The sequence below is a fragment of the Athene cunicularia genome, assembly GCF_003259725.1.
Source record: "Athene cunicularia isolate RWA chromosome 4 unlocalized genomic scaffold, athCun1 chr4_part3, whole genome shotgun sequence".
Lineage (NCBI taxonomy): Eukaryota > Metazoa > Chordata > Aves > Strigiformes > Strigidae > Athene > Athene cunicularia.
The window spans coordinates 389,236-404,582 of NW_020799100.1; the positions used below are offsets into that span (position 1 = coordinate 389,236).

General features: G+C 60.8%; 1 protein-coding gene across 1 annotated transcript in view; it reads right to left on the reverse strand.

Moving 5' to 3' along the window:
* Positions 1-4,288: 4,288 nt before the first annotated feature.
* The window catches only part of LOC113479935 (glycine receptor subunit alpha-4-like), an 11,993-nt gene continuing 934 nt past the window's right edge, over positions 4,289-15,347 (reverse strand). Inside the window, exons 3-11 of the mRNA XM_026848345.1 lie at positions 12,849-12,987; positions 12,394-12,461; positions 11,398-11,621; positions 11,182-11,264; positions 10,864-11,004; positions 10,566-10,780; positions 10,134-10,283; positions 9,138-9,242; positions 4,289-6,529 (exon numbers count right to left, since the gene is read on the reverse strand). Coding sequence (XP_026704146.1) covers positions 6,242-6,529; positions 9,138-9,242; positions 10,134-10,283; positions 10,566-10,780; positions 10,864-11,004; positions 11,182-11,264; positions 11,398-11,621; positions 12,394-12,461; positions 12,849-12,927 — 1,353 coding nt within the window. The 5' untranslated portion in view covers positions 12,928-12,987 and the 3' untranslated portion in view covers positions 4,289-6,241. The remainder of the gene's footprint in view (positions 6,530-9,137; positions 9,243-10,133; positions 10,284-10,565; positions 10,781-10,863; positions 11,005-11,181; positions 11,265-11,397; positions 11,622-12,393; positions 12,462-12,848; positions 12,988-15,347) is intronic.

Below are 15,347 nucleotides of genomic sequence, written 5' to 3' on the forward strand. Positions count from 1 at the left end.
CGGGCGGGCTTGGGGCTGCCGTGAGCGCAGGGGCGGCGGGTTTGTGCTTGCCCCATGGGGCCAGCGCTGGCCGTGTGAGCACGGGGCCCTGAGGAAGGGGCTTCCCCAGGGGCCTGGGGCTTGGTTTTGGCTCTGGGCTTCAGCCCAGCTCAAAACCTGTGAGCAGCTCCCGAGTGAGCTCCCCAGAGCTCCGCCCTCCCCCCGTTCCCTTCCCTCCTCTCTCCCCACTACTCTCTTAACCCACCTAGGTTCTTTGGCCCCTCTGAGACACACCGCTGGGTTCATCTTCCTTGCTTTGCCTTTTACCATGAGCACTGCTGCTTCTTGGCTGTGGCAGCTTGTCCAACCTCAGTGGCAGGGCGGGGGTTTGGTGTTACAGTGTTTCTTCAGGCAGCACCTTGCAGCCTGCCTGTCCTGTCAGTATGTGGGGTGTTCAGAGCACAGGGCTCCTGCGTGCCTCAGCTGTGCTGAGGAGCTGGCAGGGTCTCTGTGGTGAGCTCAGGGAGTTTTATGGTACTGTAGGTTGGGAGGTGAGGAAGGGAAATGGAGTCTATGCAGAGCCTGGCTCTCGTAGGGATCCAAGGATCAGAGTGAAGCCCAGAGCCCCACCCAGCGCTGGCAAGAGGCTGGTACAGAGCCTGGAGTGCAGCAGGCTGTTTGCAGCTGCTCTGCCTGCTTGTGGGGATCCCTGGGGGACTGGATCCAGCGTATCTCTGCCTGGGGTGCCTGTGCCCATCCAGATCTTTGCACTCAATGATTCTCTTTTCGAAACAAGTTCAGCCACAAGAATAAGTCATAGTTACTGGGCATAGCCCTCTTTGCACCAGTAAAACCAGCTTGGCTGAGGGTTGAGACAAAAACCTCTGGGAGTGGGCAATGCTGGTGTCAGCATGACCCAGAGAGCTGTAAGGGGCATCTGCATCCCAGTCGGTGTCTCTGAGATGAACCCTAGATTTAATCCTTGTTTTTGCAGTAGTCACACAACCAGAGCACTGCTGGGCCTCACCCTCCTGGAGGTATCAGCACTGGCAGCGTGTGTGGCCTGTCATGGCGCAGGGAGAGCAGTGGGAAATAGAAAACGAGGAGCCTATTCTTCCTCCCTGTGTCTTCCCTCCAGGGCTGGACCAACCCCTGCAGCCCAGCTGGAGCTTTCATCATGGGCCCTAGCACAGCAGGAGGAGAGGAGCAGGGTGGGACTACTGCCACGGGGGAGGGCTCTGGGTGCCGCTGGTGCGCGGGCCAGCGAGGCATCTCGCTAGGTGTCCTCCGATCCCTGCTCTGGCGCTGCCAGGGAACAAAAGCTCTTCAGAGCGCGTGGTTTGATAATTGCTTCTTGTTTCAGTGCCGTGGTCCTCCCCCTGCCCCTTGAGGGGCTGAAGCGCAGAGGCTTCTCAAAGTCGGACAAAACAAGCCACTTCGGGGGCTGGAAAACCTCATCGCTTTCTTTTTTCTTGTGCAAAACTACAGCCCGGAGCCGGGGTGTGTGTGTGTGTCTATTTCCAGGGCTCAGGAGCGCTGCAGGGCTGATTGCTTGTGTCCAGGCTCCAGCCCTCCCTCACTGCCCCTTCCCAGGTGCCCTGCCTGCCCCTGCGAGTACCTAGCACACCCACACCCCTCGGGCTGGGGAGCCGGTGGGGTACCCTGTGGCCTGCATGTGCTGGCTGGTGTCCCCTGAGTGTGCAGACTGGTCCCAAAGCGATTCCAGGGCAGGTGAGTGAGGGTGTGGGGTTTGGCAGGGCACTGGTGAAGCCCCTCTGAGCAGGCAGAGGTGATGGGCTATGGTGTGATGCTGCAGCTTAGATGTCACGGGTGTGCTGGGGGCCAAAGTGCTCCTGGGGCTCCTCTGGGGAAAGTGCTGGCAGAGCTGAGTTGAGGGCTGGGGTGCTGGCACTTCCACACTGCCTGAGCACCCCGCACCTGGACCTTCCCTGTGGTGGAAGGATCCTGCCCCCGTGGGGTTGGCTGCAGTGCATCTGCAGTTCTCCAAGGGCCCCGTGCACCGTGGCATGGCCAGATCCCAGCAAGGCACACTGCCAGTCCAGACCCTGGCACTTGCCTCGTGCCTCGCTTTTCCCATCTGTAAGGAGCAGCCCTGGCCTGCTGAGGGCTGGCTGACTTACTTTGGAACTTGACATTTTCTTTAAAAAAAAAATAATCTGTGCCCAGGCAACATGCAAAGGGCACTGAGTGCTCAGAGCCCTGACAGACCTGTTGCTGTTCTTGCTGCGTTGAACTCCCCTGGCTCCAAACCCGGTGCCCCAAACAGCGTGGGACAGGCTGTCCTGCAGCATTGCTCCCACTCAGGCTGGTGTTTTGCTAAACATCTGGCAGTTGTCCCAGGGCAGCTCCAGGCTGTGGGTGTGGGCAGGAGGCCCTGGTGGAGGAGGAAGGGAAGGTTTGGTGACCGAGTGCTGCCATACACAGTGGCAGAGCTTGGCTCCAGCAGGATCAGGCCCCCTGGTTGGTGGAGCGGGGGCCCAGCTAGTGTGCCACCGCAGTGCCCGGCCAAGGATGCGTTTCCTTGGCCCCACACAGGCACCCCAGGGAACCCTTGGGGCTAGTGAGGCTGTGCTGCCCCAAACCTGTGTGTGCCCGTGGCTACCCAGCCCTGGGTATGCTGTTGGCAGGCTGTCGGGAAGCTAGCTGGCTGTGCTGATGAGGCTCACTTTACTGTCCCATTAGCCTGGTGTAACTCCATTAACTTCCATTTAAACCAGAAATTAACTTGGCCATGGCTATTAGTCCTGTGCCCACAGCTGCTTCCTGTGGTGGCTGGGATGTGTCACCCAATGCACCACCTTGGGCAGGAAATGAAAAATTGACTCCAACGGAAGGCTGTGGACTTTGCTGGGGCTGGAAGCAGCTGGGCTGGCCCCTGGCCATGCTGCAACAGGTAGGAGGGCACAGGGCTCAGCATCCCCATCTTGGGCACTGCTGCTGTCCCCAAGATGTGAGGGACCCACTGAAGGTGTCCTGGAGGGCAGTGACAGCCCTGCAGCTGTGTGGGTGTTCCAGCAGCTCCCAGTCCAAACTGGGCTGCTGAGACGACCAGGGGCAGGGGCTGAGTGCTGGTCCTGATCACAAAACTGCTCCTGGGTTCAGCTGAACCACAAGGGCTTGCAGGGCCGTGGGGCAGTGCTCGCCTCATGCCTTTGCTAGCATGGTGCCAGCAGTGAGGCTCCCGTGTCTCGCCACAACCAGCGCATGGGATACAGGGGCTTTAGCTTAGGAAGGATGTGTTGGGTTTTTACCACTTTAATTTTTTGGGGGATACACAAGTTCCTGGAGCCGGGTGGCTTAGAGCTGACTGCAGTGTTTATCTCTGAATGGATGCCAGGTGCCCAGACCTGATGTTTGGCAAGGGAAGGAGAGCAGGGAGTGGAGAAGCCGGGAGTACCACCCTGGCGTGAAATGGCTCCCAGCTCTCCCCTTGGCTGCATCTTCTCTTGGTTTGGGGTGGGGGTAGGAGCAAGACCTCCCCGGGGGGGTTTGGTTTGTCCCATCTAAAGAACAACTCCAGCACCAAACCGGCATGGGTGCACCTCGCTTTCTCTCCTTCCCACCGCAGAAGACCCCGATGAGGCGGGCGGGCGATGGGGCTGCGAGGTACCAACAGAGCCGGTCTGTGAAACTTGGCCAGGAGGACAGAGGGAGATTGATGTTTGCTTGGGTACTCAGCTGCAGGCTCTGCCTGCCCCTGCGCCAGCTGGGGACAAAAGCGCCGGCCCCGGATGGCACTGCAGGGCTGGCGTAAGCCCCCCAGGACAGCTGGCAGCTCTGTGAGGCTGGCGCCCGCCCAGCAAGCCAGTGTGAAGGGGCCGCGCAGGGAGGCTCGCCTGTCAGAATGCTCGTCTGTTGGGGTGTCTGAGCTCCACCGCCGAGCTGAAGCTCCCCATTGGCCCCACATTTGCCCCATCTTGGGTCCTGTCCCCTGGCCAAGCCTGGATGGGATGGAAGGGAGCTGGGGTGACCACAGGGAGTACCCCACAGAGCTGGCAGGGGGAGAAGAGTGATGGCATTTGGGACTGGGAGCTCACGGCGGGAGGGGTCCCGCCCAGCCCTGCTGGCATCTCCCACGTGGAAGATAAAACCCGATAGTTACCACCAATTATGTCAGAAAAATCACCCATGGAGGTAACGATGCCAGGGTGTAATTGCAGATCAGGGCTCCTGTCCCTACAGGGCTGTTGTGCCATTGTCCTCATGTCCCTCCCACACACGGGGGCCCCTGCCAGGAGCTGGAGCTGTCCGCAGCATCCTTAGCAGAGACAAACTCCCAGCACACCACTGAAAATCCCAGAAAGGCTTTATTTGCGTAGGAAGATTGCTGCTGTTTAAAAACCCACCACTGCTAGAGGGTGGCTTGACTGCCCAGCAGGTGCCTGCAGGTGCTGGCACCTCCCCATTCAGCGCTGCCTTGGGGGCCAGGTGCCAGGCGAGATGAGGTGCACCCCTTCCTCTGCCTCCAAAGGGGGCCTCCCCAAAAACAAGTCTTGAAAGTCTGGCCTGGACAGACGTTGGAGCCCCACAGGGACCCCTGCAGTGGGGCAGGCATGCACAGCGGTGGGTCCTGGGTGTGGCCTGGGCTGGTTCTCCTTCACTTGCCTGATCTGTGAAATGGGTGCGTGCAGCTGAGTGCTCTGTGGGGTTTGGGGGGCTGGGCAGGGGACGGGGGTGCAGGGCTTTGTTCCTGGTGAGTCGTGCAAGGGAGACAGTCATGCCTGCCTGAGGAGCTGAGCCAGGGGCTGTGGTGGGGGGGTTCTGCCTGGGTCTGGCTTCAGCAGGCAGCACTAGCCTCCTGCCCTGCAGGGTCCCTTTTGCCATCACCAGTGGGGCACTGGGGCCCTTGCCATGTCATGGTGGCACCACAGCCTCTGAGGAAAGGGGAAAATCCTGTTTCCATCCTGCCCTGCCTGGAAGAGCCTGGGCCCTTTCCTGTGCCTGGGGCTGTGGGAGGACAGACCACACCAGGCTGAGCTCCCCTGGGCTGGCTGTGAGCAGGGGGAAAGGGGAGCATCAACACATTTCTCTCTGTAGCACCTACACAAATATCACTTACTGCTTTTATTTCCTGCTAAGTGTGGAGGATATCCAGGTCTGGGGGGCTGGAAGCCTTGCTGAGCTCGTCCTGTTGAGGTTTCAGAAGCTCTCCTTTCCCATGGAGGAGTACCACATGTGGGTGACAGAGTGGGGGGCAAGCTGGGGAACGGGGCAGTTTTCACCTCCAGCTCTCTGCTGGCACTGTGGGGCCATGGGAATGCAGCAGAGTGGGAATGCCACCACTCTGCTCCTCCAAAGGGATCAGCCAAGCTGCCCCCACTATTTTCATCCCGAAAAATCTCCCTCAGAAGATGGCCCCTACCTGCAGGTAGTGCACTGCCAGCTCCCCGATGCCAAGCAGCTCCTGCCTGCCACTGTCTGTGCCCCTTCACTGTCAGTGGGACCAGCCTTGCCTGCTGCCTGCCCCAGAGCTGGCTTTTCCTTGGAGGAAAGGGAGCCTCCTGCCCAGCGTCCCTGCCACAGTCCTGCCTGCAGCTGCATGCATGACAGCTCTGGGCTCTTGCAGGGAGGGAAGTGCCCCTGACCCACTGCTCTGCTGTGCGTTGGAGCTGGCTGGGGGCTGCAGGACCCTGTCTGTTGCTGAGCTGGGGGCTATGGGGCCATAGCAGCACCCCACACAGTCTGGGTGCAGGCAGGGCTGCTGCCTGCTGTTTCCTGCAGCCAATCTCCAGGCCAGAGGAGGAGAGAGGACAGCAGCCTCTCACCTGGGTGCTCGTAGCCCACAGCTCAGTGGTGCAGCCCAGAGAAGCAGCAGCCTGACATGGAAGGCGCAGAGAGGCAGTGGGTGTTTGGCTGGAAGGTGGTATTCCCTGGCCACGGGCTGTGCAGCATATCTGGGTACCAGGAGCTTCCCTGTGCCCTGGCAGTGCAGCATCCCTGGGTACTTGGGGCTCCCCCAGCAGCAGCACAGCATCCCTGGTACCCAGGGGTGACACCATGCAGGAGGCAGGAGGGGCCCCTCTCTCCAGCTGACCATGGGGATCTGAGGTTGCTGATCCCCCACCTTGGTGCTCTGGCATCCAAAGGGACATGGGAGCTGCCACGTGTCCAGGCTCTGAGGCCCAGCCCAGCTGTGCCACTGCTAGAGGACAGAGGGAAATAAAACATGGTTCTAGCTGAGCTCGTGGCGCTGGGCGCCCTGGGAGGGTCAGACCAAGAGGCAGTCATGCTTTTCCAGGCTTCAGGGCACCGAGTGGATGTCCTCCGAGCGCAGCACTTTGTAGATGACCCAGTACAAGATATTGAAGATCAGGAAGGTGAAGGGGAAGACGGCTCGGGAGATGGTGTCGATGCGTTTGGCCCGGTCGCTGTAGCACCTGCGGAGGCTCTCCCCTTCCTGCAGCAGCATGCCGGCTGGAGGGGGGCTGTAGATGCTGGGGCCCTCCCCAGCCCCATCCTTCGGCTGCAGGCAGTGGCCCAGCCCATAGCCTCTCAAGTAGCAGCGGCTCTCACGGACAAGCTCTTCCTCCTGGCAAAGGGAAAGGCTGTCAGCCAAAGCATCCCACGGGTGCTGATACTGCCGGGTGAGCAGGCTTTTGTGGCCGCGTGTCCTATACACCCCCCCCACTGGGCAATACAGCCCCGTAAGTGTCCAGCACAAGGTGAGGTGCTTTTTGAGAAAGCCTGGTGCATGCAGGCAAAAGCATGGGGCTGGCAGGCTGCGGATGGGGGCAGGCAGCGGTGTGCACTGACCAACTACCTTGTCATCCAGCACGTGTTTTAACGGTGCATCCAAGGGCAATCCCGATGCTGGCAGTTCAACACTAATTCCCCCCCCAGCCTCCTCCCAGCTCTGGCTCCAAAGCTTGGGCAGCCTGGCTCTGTGGCAGCTGGGGGGACGGGTGTGAATTGGGGCAGGGGGAGATTTGCACATGGGGGTGCAGGGCACGGGGGTGCAGGGTGCACTAGGGTGCAGAGCACAAAGGGGTGCAGAGAGCTTAGGGGCACAGGCACTGCTCCGCAGCCATGTTTGATGCAGGGTGCAAGCATGTCTGTGACAAGGAACAGGAGGAGGTAGGCAGCTTGCTGGGGCAGAGCTGGGCAGGGATGCAGGAACCCAGATACCATCAGGGCTTGCAGGGCTTCCCAGTCCCTCCAAGGGCTCAGAGCCCTGTTTCTTCCCACAGCTGCTTGGCAGGAGATGCCTGGTGCAGCAGAAGAGGGAGGTGAAGAGAGTTGGATTCCTTGCCAGGGGGCTGCAGGGAGGGCAGTGTGCCCATGGGGCTGCGTGCCCATGAGCAAACCTGCAAAACTGCCATGAGAACCACACACCTGCCCTCACCCGTGAGTTGCAGCTCACTGCCACTGTTCACAGCACAGCCCCGATCGCCTCAGGTGCCAGCCAGCGGTGCCCCTGCTCCTCCCCACTGACAGCTGCACATCATTAGTGACTTGCCTCATCCTGCTCTTTTATCCTTGGGGGGGTTGTGGGTGCAAAGATTTGGTGAGGGACTAGCTTGTACGCCCGGGCTGCACATCTGCCTTCTTGCTGAGCCCCTGGGCCACTCATTTGGTCTCTGTGGCTCATACCCCCTCTGCCTCACCGGTGCCATATCTGGCTGCAGTGAGTCTCTGCTCCCAGGGCGTGCTGCTGGCCAGCACCTCGCCTCGCGCCGTGCCCACATGCAGCCCTGCTGCCAGATCCCAAATGCCATCTCTAACTGGCCCTGTCTTCCAAACCACGGAGAGCAGGCTCCTCGCTGAGGTCAGCCTGCACAGGTGCTCAGGCAGCAAGGGGGCTCTCATGCGGAGAGCTTGCGCCCTGGCATCTTTATTTAACTCAGCAATCTGCTAGCTAAGCAAGATTTCTCAGTGGGAGAGCAGCAGCTCAAATTGCTGAGATTACTTCTCATTTGAAGTGGAGCTTCATTCCCCTGTCCCAGGCTGAGCGCTTGTAGCCATCCCCGGGGATGCAGTGTTGGGGACCTGGGGTGCCCGGGGTGGGGATGGGTGTGTGGGCAGCAGCAACACCCTCACCCCAGGGAGCCAGCAGGCCCAGCCAGGGTGTTTGGGGGAGGAAATGGCAGTGCAGGTCCTCCCAGCTGGGTCCCTCTGGGCTGGGGCAACCCTGGGGCACTTACTGGGGGCCAAGGTTGGGTGCAGGGAGCTCCCTGGGTTTGGCTTTGTGGGGTCTGTGGAGGGATATGCTGCCGGGCTGCGGCACCTGGCACGGGAGCTGTGGGCAGAGGGGCTCTGCTCCGGTCTCTGACCAAGGAGCAACCGGGATGCTCCTGCCTGCACCCAGTCCTTTGCCAGTGGCACCCTGGTGTGGCTCTGCAGCCTCCAACTCAGGGCAGCTGCACTTTGTCCTGTTTTAAGCTGGTAGATGGTTCCTGGGTTTGGCAGAGCAGGCAGGGCTCCCTGTCCTGTTTGGGTGGGTGTTCATCTCTAAGGAGTCAGTGCTCAGGGGCTGCGAAAGGCAGGGAGCAAGGGAGTATGCTGGGGGCAGCTGGGGAGCCCCTCCCAGCATCCAAGGGCTGATGATGGTGAGGGGAGGCGCAAGGCAGCCTGGCCGGGCAGGGAGACACGGATATACCAGGCTTGATCTCTTCTCTGGAGCTGCGGTCATTCCCCAGCATCACCCTGCCAACCTGGCAGCCTGCCCTGCCCCACCGTTCCTCCCTATGCCTCGAGCTGCAAAGCGCCCGTGTGCCCTGCGCTGGAATTCCTGCATGCAGCCACTGGCGCCTCAAACCTGCCTGTGCCAGGAAAGCCAGGTGGGCAGAGCCCTCAGCCTGCCAGAGGGATGGGCCCCAGGAGGGGCCTCTGTCCACCCCAGCAACACTCACCCCCAGCAAAGGGGGCTGTGCTGGTCCTGCTTTACAGAAGGGGAAACCGAGGCACGGTGCAGGGGTGTCTGCTCCATTGCCATCCCTCTCAAATCTCTTTTCAGCCCAGAGAGTGGCAGCTCCATCTTACAGGCACATGCTCTGTGCAAATCACTGCCCTGCCTCTTCCACAGACTCTTGGTGGCCCTCGGGGCCAGCTCCTGGAGGGCTTGTTTTGAGGGGGGGAGGGTGAGGCTGGCCGGGGTCACACTGCACTGCACAGGGGACTGCCGGAGGGTCGTGCTTTACCCGGGAGCTGGAGAGCTGCGAGAGCGTTGCGTAGGTGTGCTCGCCGCTGTGCCGGCCGCTCAGCTGCCGCAGGGACTCCAGGCTGGCCGTCCCGCTGCTCAGGCCCTTTTGGCATCCGACAGTGCGCACCAAACAGAAACAGGACAGTGGGTGACCGATGGCTCTGCCCCGACCCCAGGGATCTGGGCACCGGGATGGGGATGGCAGGGGATGGGGGATCCATGTGTGTGGGGGGGTAAGCCCCCCAGCAGTGCCTGGGAACTGGGGTCTGTCTTCAGCACATGCTGAAGAGATCTGGCTGCACACGGGGAGCCTGCGTGCTCTGTGTGTGTACTCATGCTTTCCACAGAGGTCTGGTGCCTCGTGGTGCGCTTATGGCAAGAAAGTGAGAGTCGGGCAGCCATGTGCCTCCCCCAAGCATCTCACAAGCCCGATGCCTGCGCTGAGGGGCTGATGGAGGGGAGAGCTGTCCTACAAGCGTGGGACCCTGCCTCTCTAGGCCCTGCTGCACTCCCACCTGCAGCTCAGTCCCTGTCCCTGGGTGTCACCAGGTCCCTTTGGTGCTCCCCCACCCTGATGCAGCAATGAGCCCCTGTCACCACTGTGGCACAGCAAGGAGCCCGGGTTTGGGGATGCAGGTAAGGGGAAAAGCCATTTCCCCCACCCTTGCTGTTTATTTTTCTGCTTTTTTAGAGGAAGCAGAGCCTGAGGATATCCCAGCAGGAGGATAACAGCATTCTGGATGTTTGTGCTGGCAGGGCCTGGGGCACTCATGGGTGCTGTGCACTGTGCTGCTCAGGCAGGCAGAAGGACTGAGATGCCCATGGGTCCCTGATGTGCCAGAGGGGCTGGCCACAAGCCCGGGGCAGTGGGACACAGCCCAGTGCCAAGCCCTGCCCCAGCAGCTGCTGAGGAATTGGCCCTGCAACCTTGGGGTGTCCCCTTGGTGGCTAAGAACAGGCAGATGTCATGACAGCGGTGGCAGGAGGGACTCACCATCCTCTGCCGTCGCTGGCGCCGTCGCAGGCGCATGAACTCCTTGTGCTGGCGGGAGATGAAGTTGACGGTTGCGTACTCCAACAGGGCAGCAAAGACAAAGAGCAGGCACACCGCCATCCAGATGTCAATGGCCTTCACGTAGGACACCTGTGAGGCCAAGAGGGGGCTCAGGGACCTGTTGCCCCCCACTTCACTCATCCCCTCCACTGCCAGTGTCACCTGATGTGCACAGGAGCCCTTTCAGCTGAGACACGGGGGCCCGAGCTGACCCAGCGAGCAGGGCCATGCTCCCCCTTGGCACATGCAGTGCCCCAGTTGGCAAAGCTCCGGAGCCAGCCCCTGTCCCTGGGGCACCGGGGGCAGCAGTGGGAACCCAGGGTGCCCTGGGCAGGCTGCAGTGTGGGGTCCTGGCAGGGAGCTCGCACTGACCTTGGGCAGGGAGGCACGGGACCCGGCGCTCTGTGTGGTCATGGTGAGCACTGTGGTGATGCCCAGACCCACTCGGGCTGGCGCCGCGTCCATATTGATCCAGAAGGAGACCCAGGAGAGGATGACAATGAGCAGGCTGGGGATGTACATCTGGATCAGGTAGTAACCCATCTGCCTCTCCAGGTGGAACTTCACCTCGATGCAGGTGAACTTGCCTGCGGGGGTAGATGGCCCTGATGGGCAAAAGGGACCCCCAGGCCTTGGCAGGGGAGTGGCAGCAGGTCCCTGGGGTACTCACCTGTGTTGTAGTACTTGGTGCAATATCCCAGGTCCTTTTCATCCTTGAGGATGAACTGTGGGAGCGTCAAGCCCTCTGCCACCTGCACGGCCTCCTGCTCCTCCAGCCACTCGAAGATGAGGTCGTTCATGGTGTAGCCAACTGGAGGGGATGGAGGGAGCCATGGAGTGGGGTGGGACATGCTCACTGCCCCCAGAAGCAGGGAAATGCCAGCCTTTGTGATGGGATCATTGGGATGGGATGGGATGGGATGGGATGGGATGGGATGGGATGGGATGGGATGGGGAGGACGAAGCTTGAACCCCCCTAGGTACTCACAGCTCTCCAGCTGCATGGTGCATGTCTGGATGTCCATGGGGAAGTTCTTGAGGTCCATGGGGCAGGACAGGATCAGCGTCAGCCTGGAGGAGGCAAAGGAAATGAGGGGGTTGCTTAGGGCTGTGGCCGTTGGTGGGGACAGAAAGCTGTCCCACAGAAGGTGAGAGGAAAGCTTCACCTCCCCCTTGGGCACTGCACCAGAGGAGAGGGTCCTACCTAATGCTGTATAGCACGTTGCCATTCTTGAAGATGCGCAGCAGCTTGTTGTCAGTGGTGACCTCATGGAAATTGGCCCCTTTCTCGTTGGCAAAGAACAAGTCTGGCTTCCAGATGGAGTCGAGCATGGAGGGGTCAAGGTCAAGGGAGTCGTCAGGGTACTCACGGTAAGCCAGGCGGGGGTCGTTCCACTGCTGCCGCAGGAAGACATTCACCCGGTAGTCCTGGGGTAGAGGGCACAGCGTCGGCCAGGAGCACCCCACAGTGCCCAGGGAGAGGAGGAGGAGAAGACGGAGGAGGAAGAAGAGACAGAGGACAAGGTGGAAGGGGGTCTCTCAGTTGAGGCTCAGCCCTGCAGGTGCTGCCTGCCTGACACTAACCATGCACAGAGCAGGGGCAGCTCAGGAGCCTTCCCACACCCTTGGCAGCCAGGGGAAATTAAAAAGCCAAAGCCACAGCAGATGAGAGGAGGAGGAGGAGGAGGAGGAGGAGGAGGACCAGGAGCTGCTGCCTGTAGCATTCCTCGAAGGGCCCTGTGGCCCTATGGGAGGTTGATGTGATGGTTGATGGTATTAAGGTTTTGCAGCAGCACAGACAGGGAATTTTTAGCCCTGGGACTTTCTCAGAGGAGTTCCTCGTGCACCTGAGGAGGCTGAGGACGGCCGGGACACAGCACGCTTGTGTTGTATGGCACTGGCCAAGCCTGCAAACATCAGGGAGCTACTGCTGGCTGCCTTGCTCCGACCCTTCAGGGTGTTTCTCTCAGCTCAGGTGTGAGGAATGTGTCCCACACAGCCAAGCTCCCATTAACTGTTCCCAGAAAAGCCGCAGCCATTTGCTATGGCTCTGCATGTCTCCTCTGCCAGGCCCAGCCCTGGAGAAGGACTCACAGGACCCCTGTCAACATGGCTCAGGCACTCCGTACGCTCGCTGGCAGAGCCCCTGCCAGCCCCAAGGCAGTGGGAGAGCAGCCCATCACGCTGGCAAAACCCTCACCATGGTGGTCTCAGTGACAGAGCCGAAGCTGTTGATGAAGATGTTGCACGTCACGTTGACAGGCGGACCTGGAAAACAGTGTGAAGCCTCCTCTCGCCGCTGGCCAGGGAGACACGTGCGCCACACAGGCACACGTGGGGCCACCACCTCCTGCCCGTGCTGTGCGGACAGATGCACACCAACACCCCCCTTCCTGCTGGGGTCACCCCCACAGCGAGTCGGGGGAGCCCCAGAACACCCTGCACACATGGCAGCTGCCCGTGCTGCCAGGCACAGCAGGTGCCCCGCAGGGTGATTGTGATCACAGGAGCTGCTGGGACGCTGGGGAGGGTGTTGGGATGGAGGGACTTGGGTTACAGTCCTGCCCTCAGACCCATACCTGCTCATTCCCTGGTTTGGGGCAGCAATAAGTGTGGGGTACTGCCAGGTTTGGGAGCCTCACGTCCTCCTATTACCTTTGAAGTTGGGTCGAATCCGGGCATCATACCCCGACGTTCGTCCCATAAGCTTGTCCAGGAAATCAGAGGGTGACATGGGCTGGGGCGAGCTTCGGGAAGCAGCTTTAATCTCCTCCCACCCTGAGACCAGCCTGAGGGGCAGAGGAGGCACGTTAGCTGCCTGGCAGCAGCACCAGAGGTGTGTAGGCGCATTTTGGCACCCTGTGGGGAAGCAGCTGTGCCTGCGCCACCTCTGCTTCAGCACCAAGTCAGAGCATTGACCCCGAGACCCCTCCGTCCTCCTGCTCTGATCCCGGCAGCTCCCCTCCTCACTTGCCACAGCTTGAGTGCTGCGTGCCCGTGTTTTGTCTGTGTCCCTGCCAGCAAAGCCCCTGCCCGCCGTGTCCCCTGGCATGGCATTTGGGCCTGGGTGCCTCCTGGCTCCGGGGCTGTGGTGGGGATGGGACGCAGAGCTCTATGGTCTTGCGCATGGCAGCCAGGCTCTGTGCTGGTGCTGGAGGGGGAAAGTGGGAAGGGAGGGTCCTGCCTGGGTTCAACGGTCTGACCCAGCTTGAGCCGCTGAGCAAATGTTGGTGCACTGCCTGGCTCAGAGAGCCTGGGGAACACAACACCCGAGCCATGAGCTGGCCTGGAGTGAGGGAGGAGGTGCCCAGGAGCACAGCTGGGGTTGTAACACCTTGCCAGAGGCCCAGGCGATGTGGCAGGAGAGGAGCAGCAAAGCTCACCCCTGCACTGGCTGTGGCATGGAGCTGACATGAGTTCTCCCACGCAGTGCTCCCAACAATGATGGAGACTTATTTAATCTGACCTTGGAGGGGATATTTTTGTGAACACATCTTAGCCTGCCAGTTTCTCTCCTTCTGTCAGTCTGTAATGATCATTTCAACGAACAATGTGAGACAGTTGCTCACCACATTGCCAGGCATGTGGCTGTGATGGAGAGGAATTAGCCGCAGACCTCTGGACACAAAGGGATCTTTGAGCACGCTGCTGGCGCTGCTGCATGCTGCCTCATAACTCCCTCAGGTCCATGTCCACTCCTGCTCGGAGCTACAACCTCTTTATCACAATCAGAGGATGATGCTGGGAGCTGGGGCCCCCTGGGGTCTTTGTTCCTACCTCTTTGCTCCTACCAACACACTTTGTTCCTACCTCCTCTCAGGGGAGTGGGAATCATCCTGGAGGGGCTCATGTGCATCCTTGACAGCTGGAAATGGCCACAATGGTCAACCCAAATGATCCAGACAGGCAGGTTTTCCCTTAATGGGTGATGAGCATCAGAGAGTATCTGAGACTGGACCTGACCAAGAGTGAAAGGCTGGGAGAAATTGCCCCTCCAGGAGCTGCATGAGAACGGTGAGCCTTTGGGAGGAGGGCTGCAAGGCGCCAGGGTAGCACAGAGTTAAGTCAGGCCTCTGCCTGCCACATAGCTGTGACCCATGTCCTCCTCGATGGAGAGGAGGAGGGGGGTTCTCCCCTGGAGCATGTGAGCAAGTCTCCCTTGGCAGGCAGCAACTACCTCCTTGAAGAGGCTCAGCTAACTGGCCGAGCAGCTGCAAATCTGCAGCCCCAGGGATGCTTGGACCTTGGGGACTGCAGTGGGTGCAGACACGACCCAAGTACAGCCACCTCCAGCAGCAGCACTAGCACCACGCTGGCACACAGCCCCTGGCACAGCCCCTGTGGCCTGGCTCCTCTCAAGGTTTGGCTGTAGCCCCCCCAGTTCAGGCACTGGCTGCCCCGGGGGTCTCTGCCACTAACCTGGCCCAGGCACTGTGGGGCTGAGCACCTCCGTGGAGTGAGGGGATGGTGGGGCTGGAAAGCGCTCGCGTCCACCTAAAAATGCCACCCTAGACAAGCAGTTTCTGCATGTGAAGCGATGACATTTTGATATGTTTTTCCCCCTCCCCGTCACAGATGCTGCCGTTCTCCCCTGCGCTGCTCCCAGTGGTGGGAGGCGGGGTGGGGGCAGGGAGCAAGCTCAGCCCGGGGGCTCTGCAGCCTCCCCTGCACCCTGCCTTGTCCCACGTAGCACCCGAGGTGGCCAGAGAGGGGAAAAAGGGACCTGGGGTCTTTGGATTTTCTACCTGAGTGGGCCAAGAGTTGTTCCTGCACCCATGGCACCTGGGGCACCCACTGGCCTGGGCGATTGGCTGAGTCAGGGGCTGTCCTGAGCCCCCCCAAACACCCCGAGCCAGGATTGGGTCTGGACATCGCAGGGGATTTGCGGCCCCGGAGAAAGAGCTGCCGGGGCCATCACCTGACTCAGCTGGCCCCTACTCCTGCTGTGGCAAGTGTCCCCCGCTGGGCTGGGGCCAGGGGGACCATTGGGACCCAGCACCGGGCCGGGGACCGCTGAGGACAGGCAGAGCCCAGCTGTGTGCGGCTGGGTGGGACATGGCAGGTCGGCTGGGTCCCCGGGCTGCTGGGTCGGGGTTCGGGGAAATGAGGGGGGTGAGGCCAGGTTTGGGGCAGCTCCGGCAGCCTGTGGGGAGG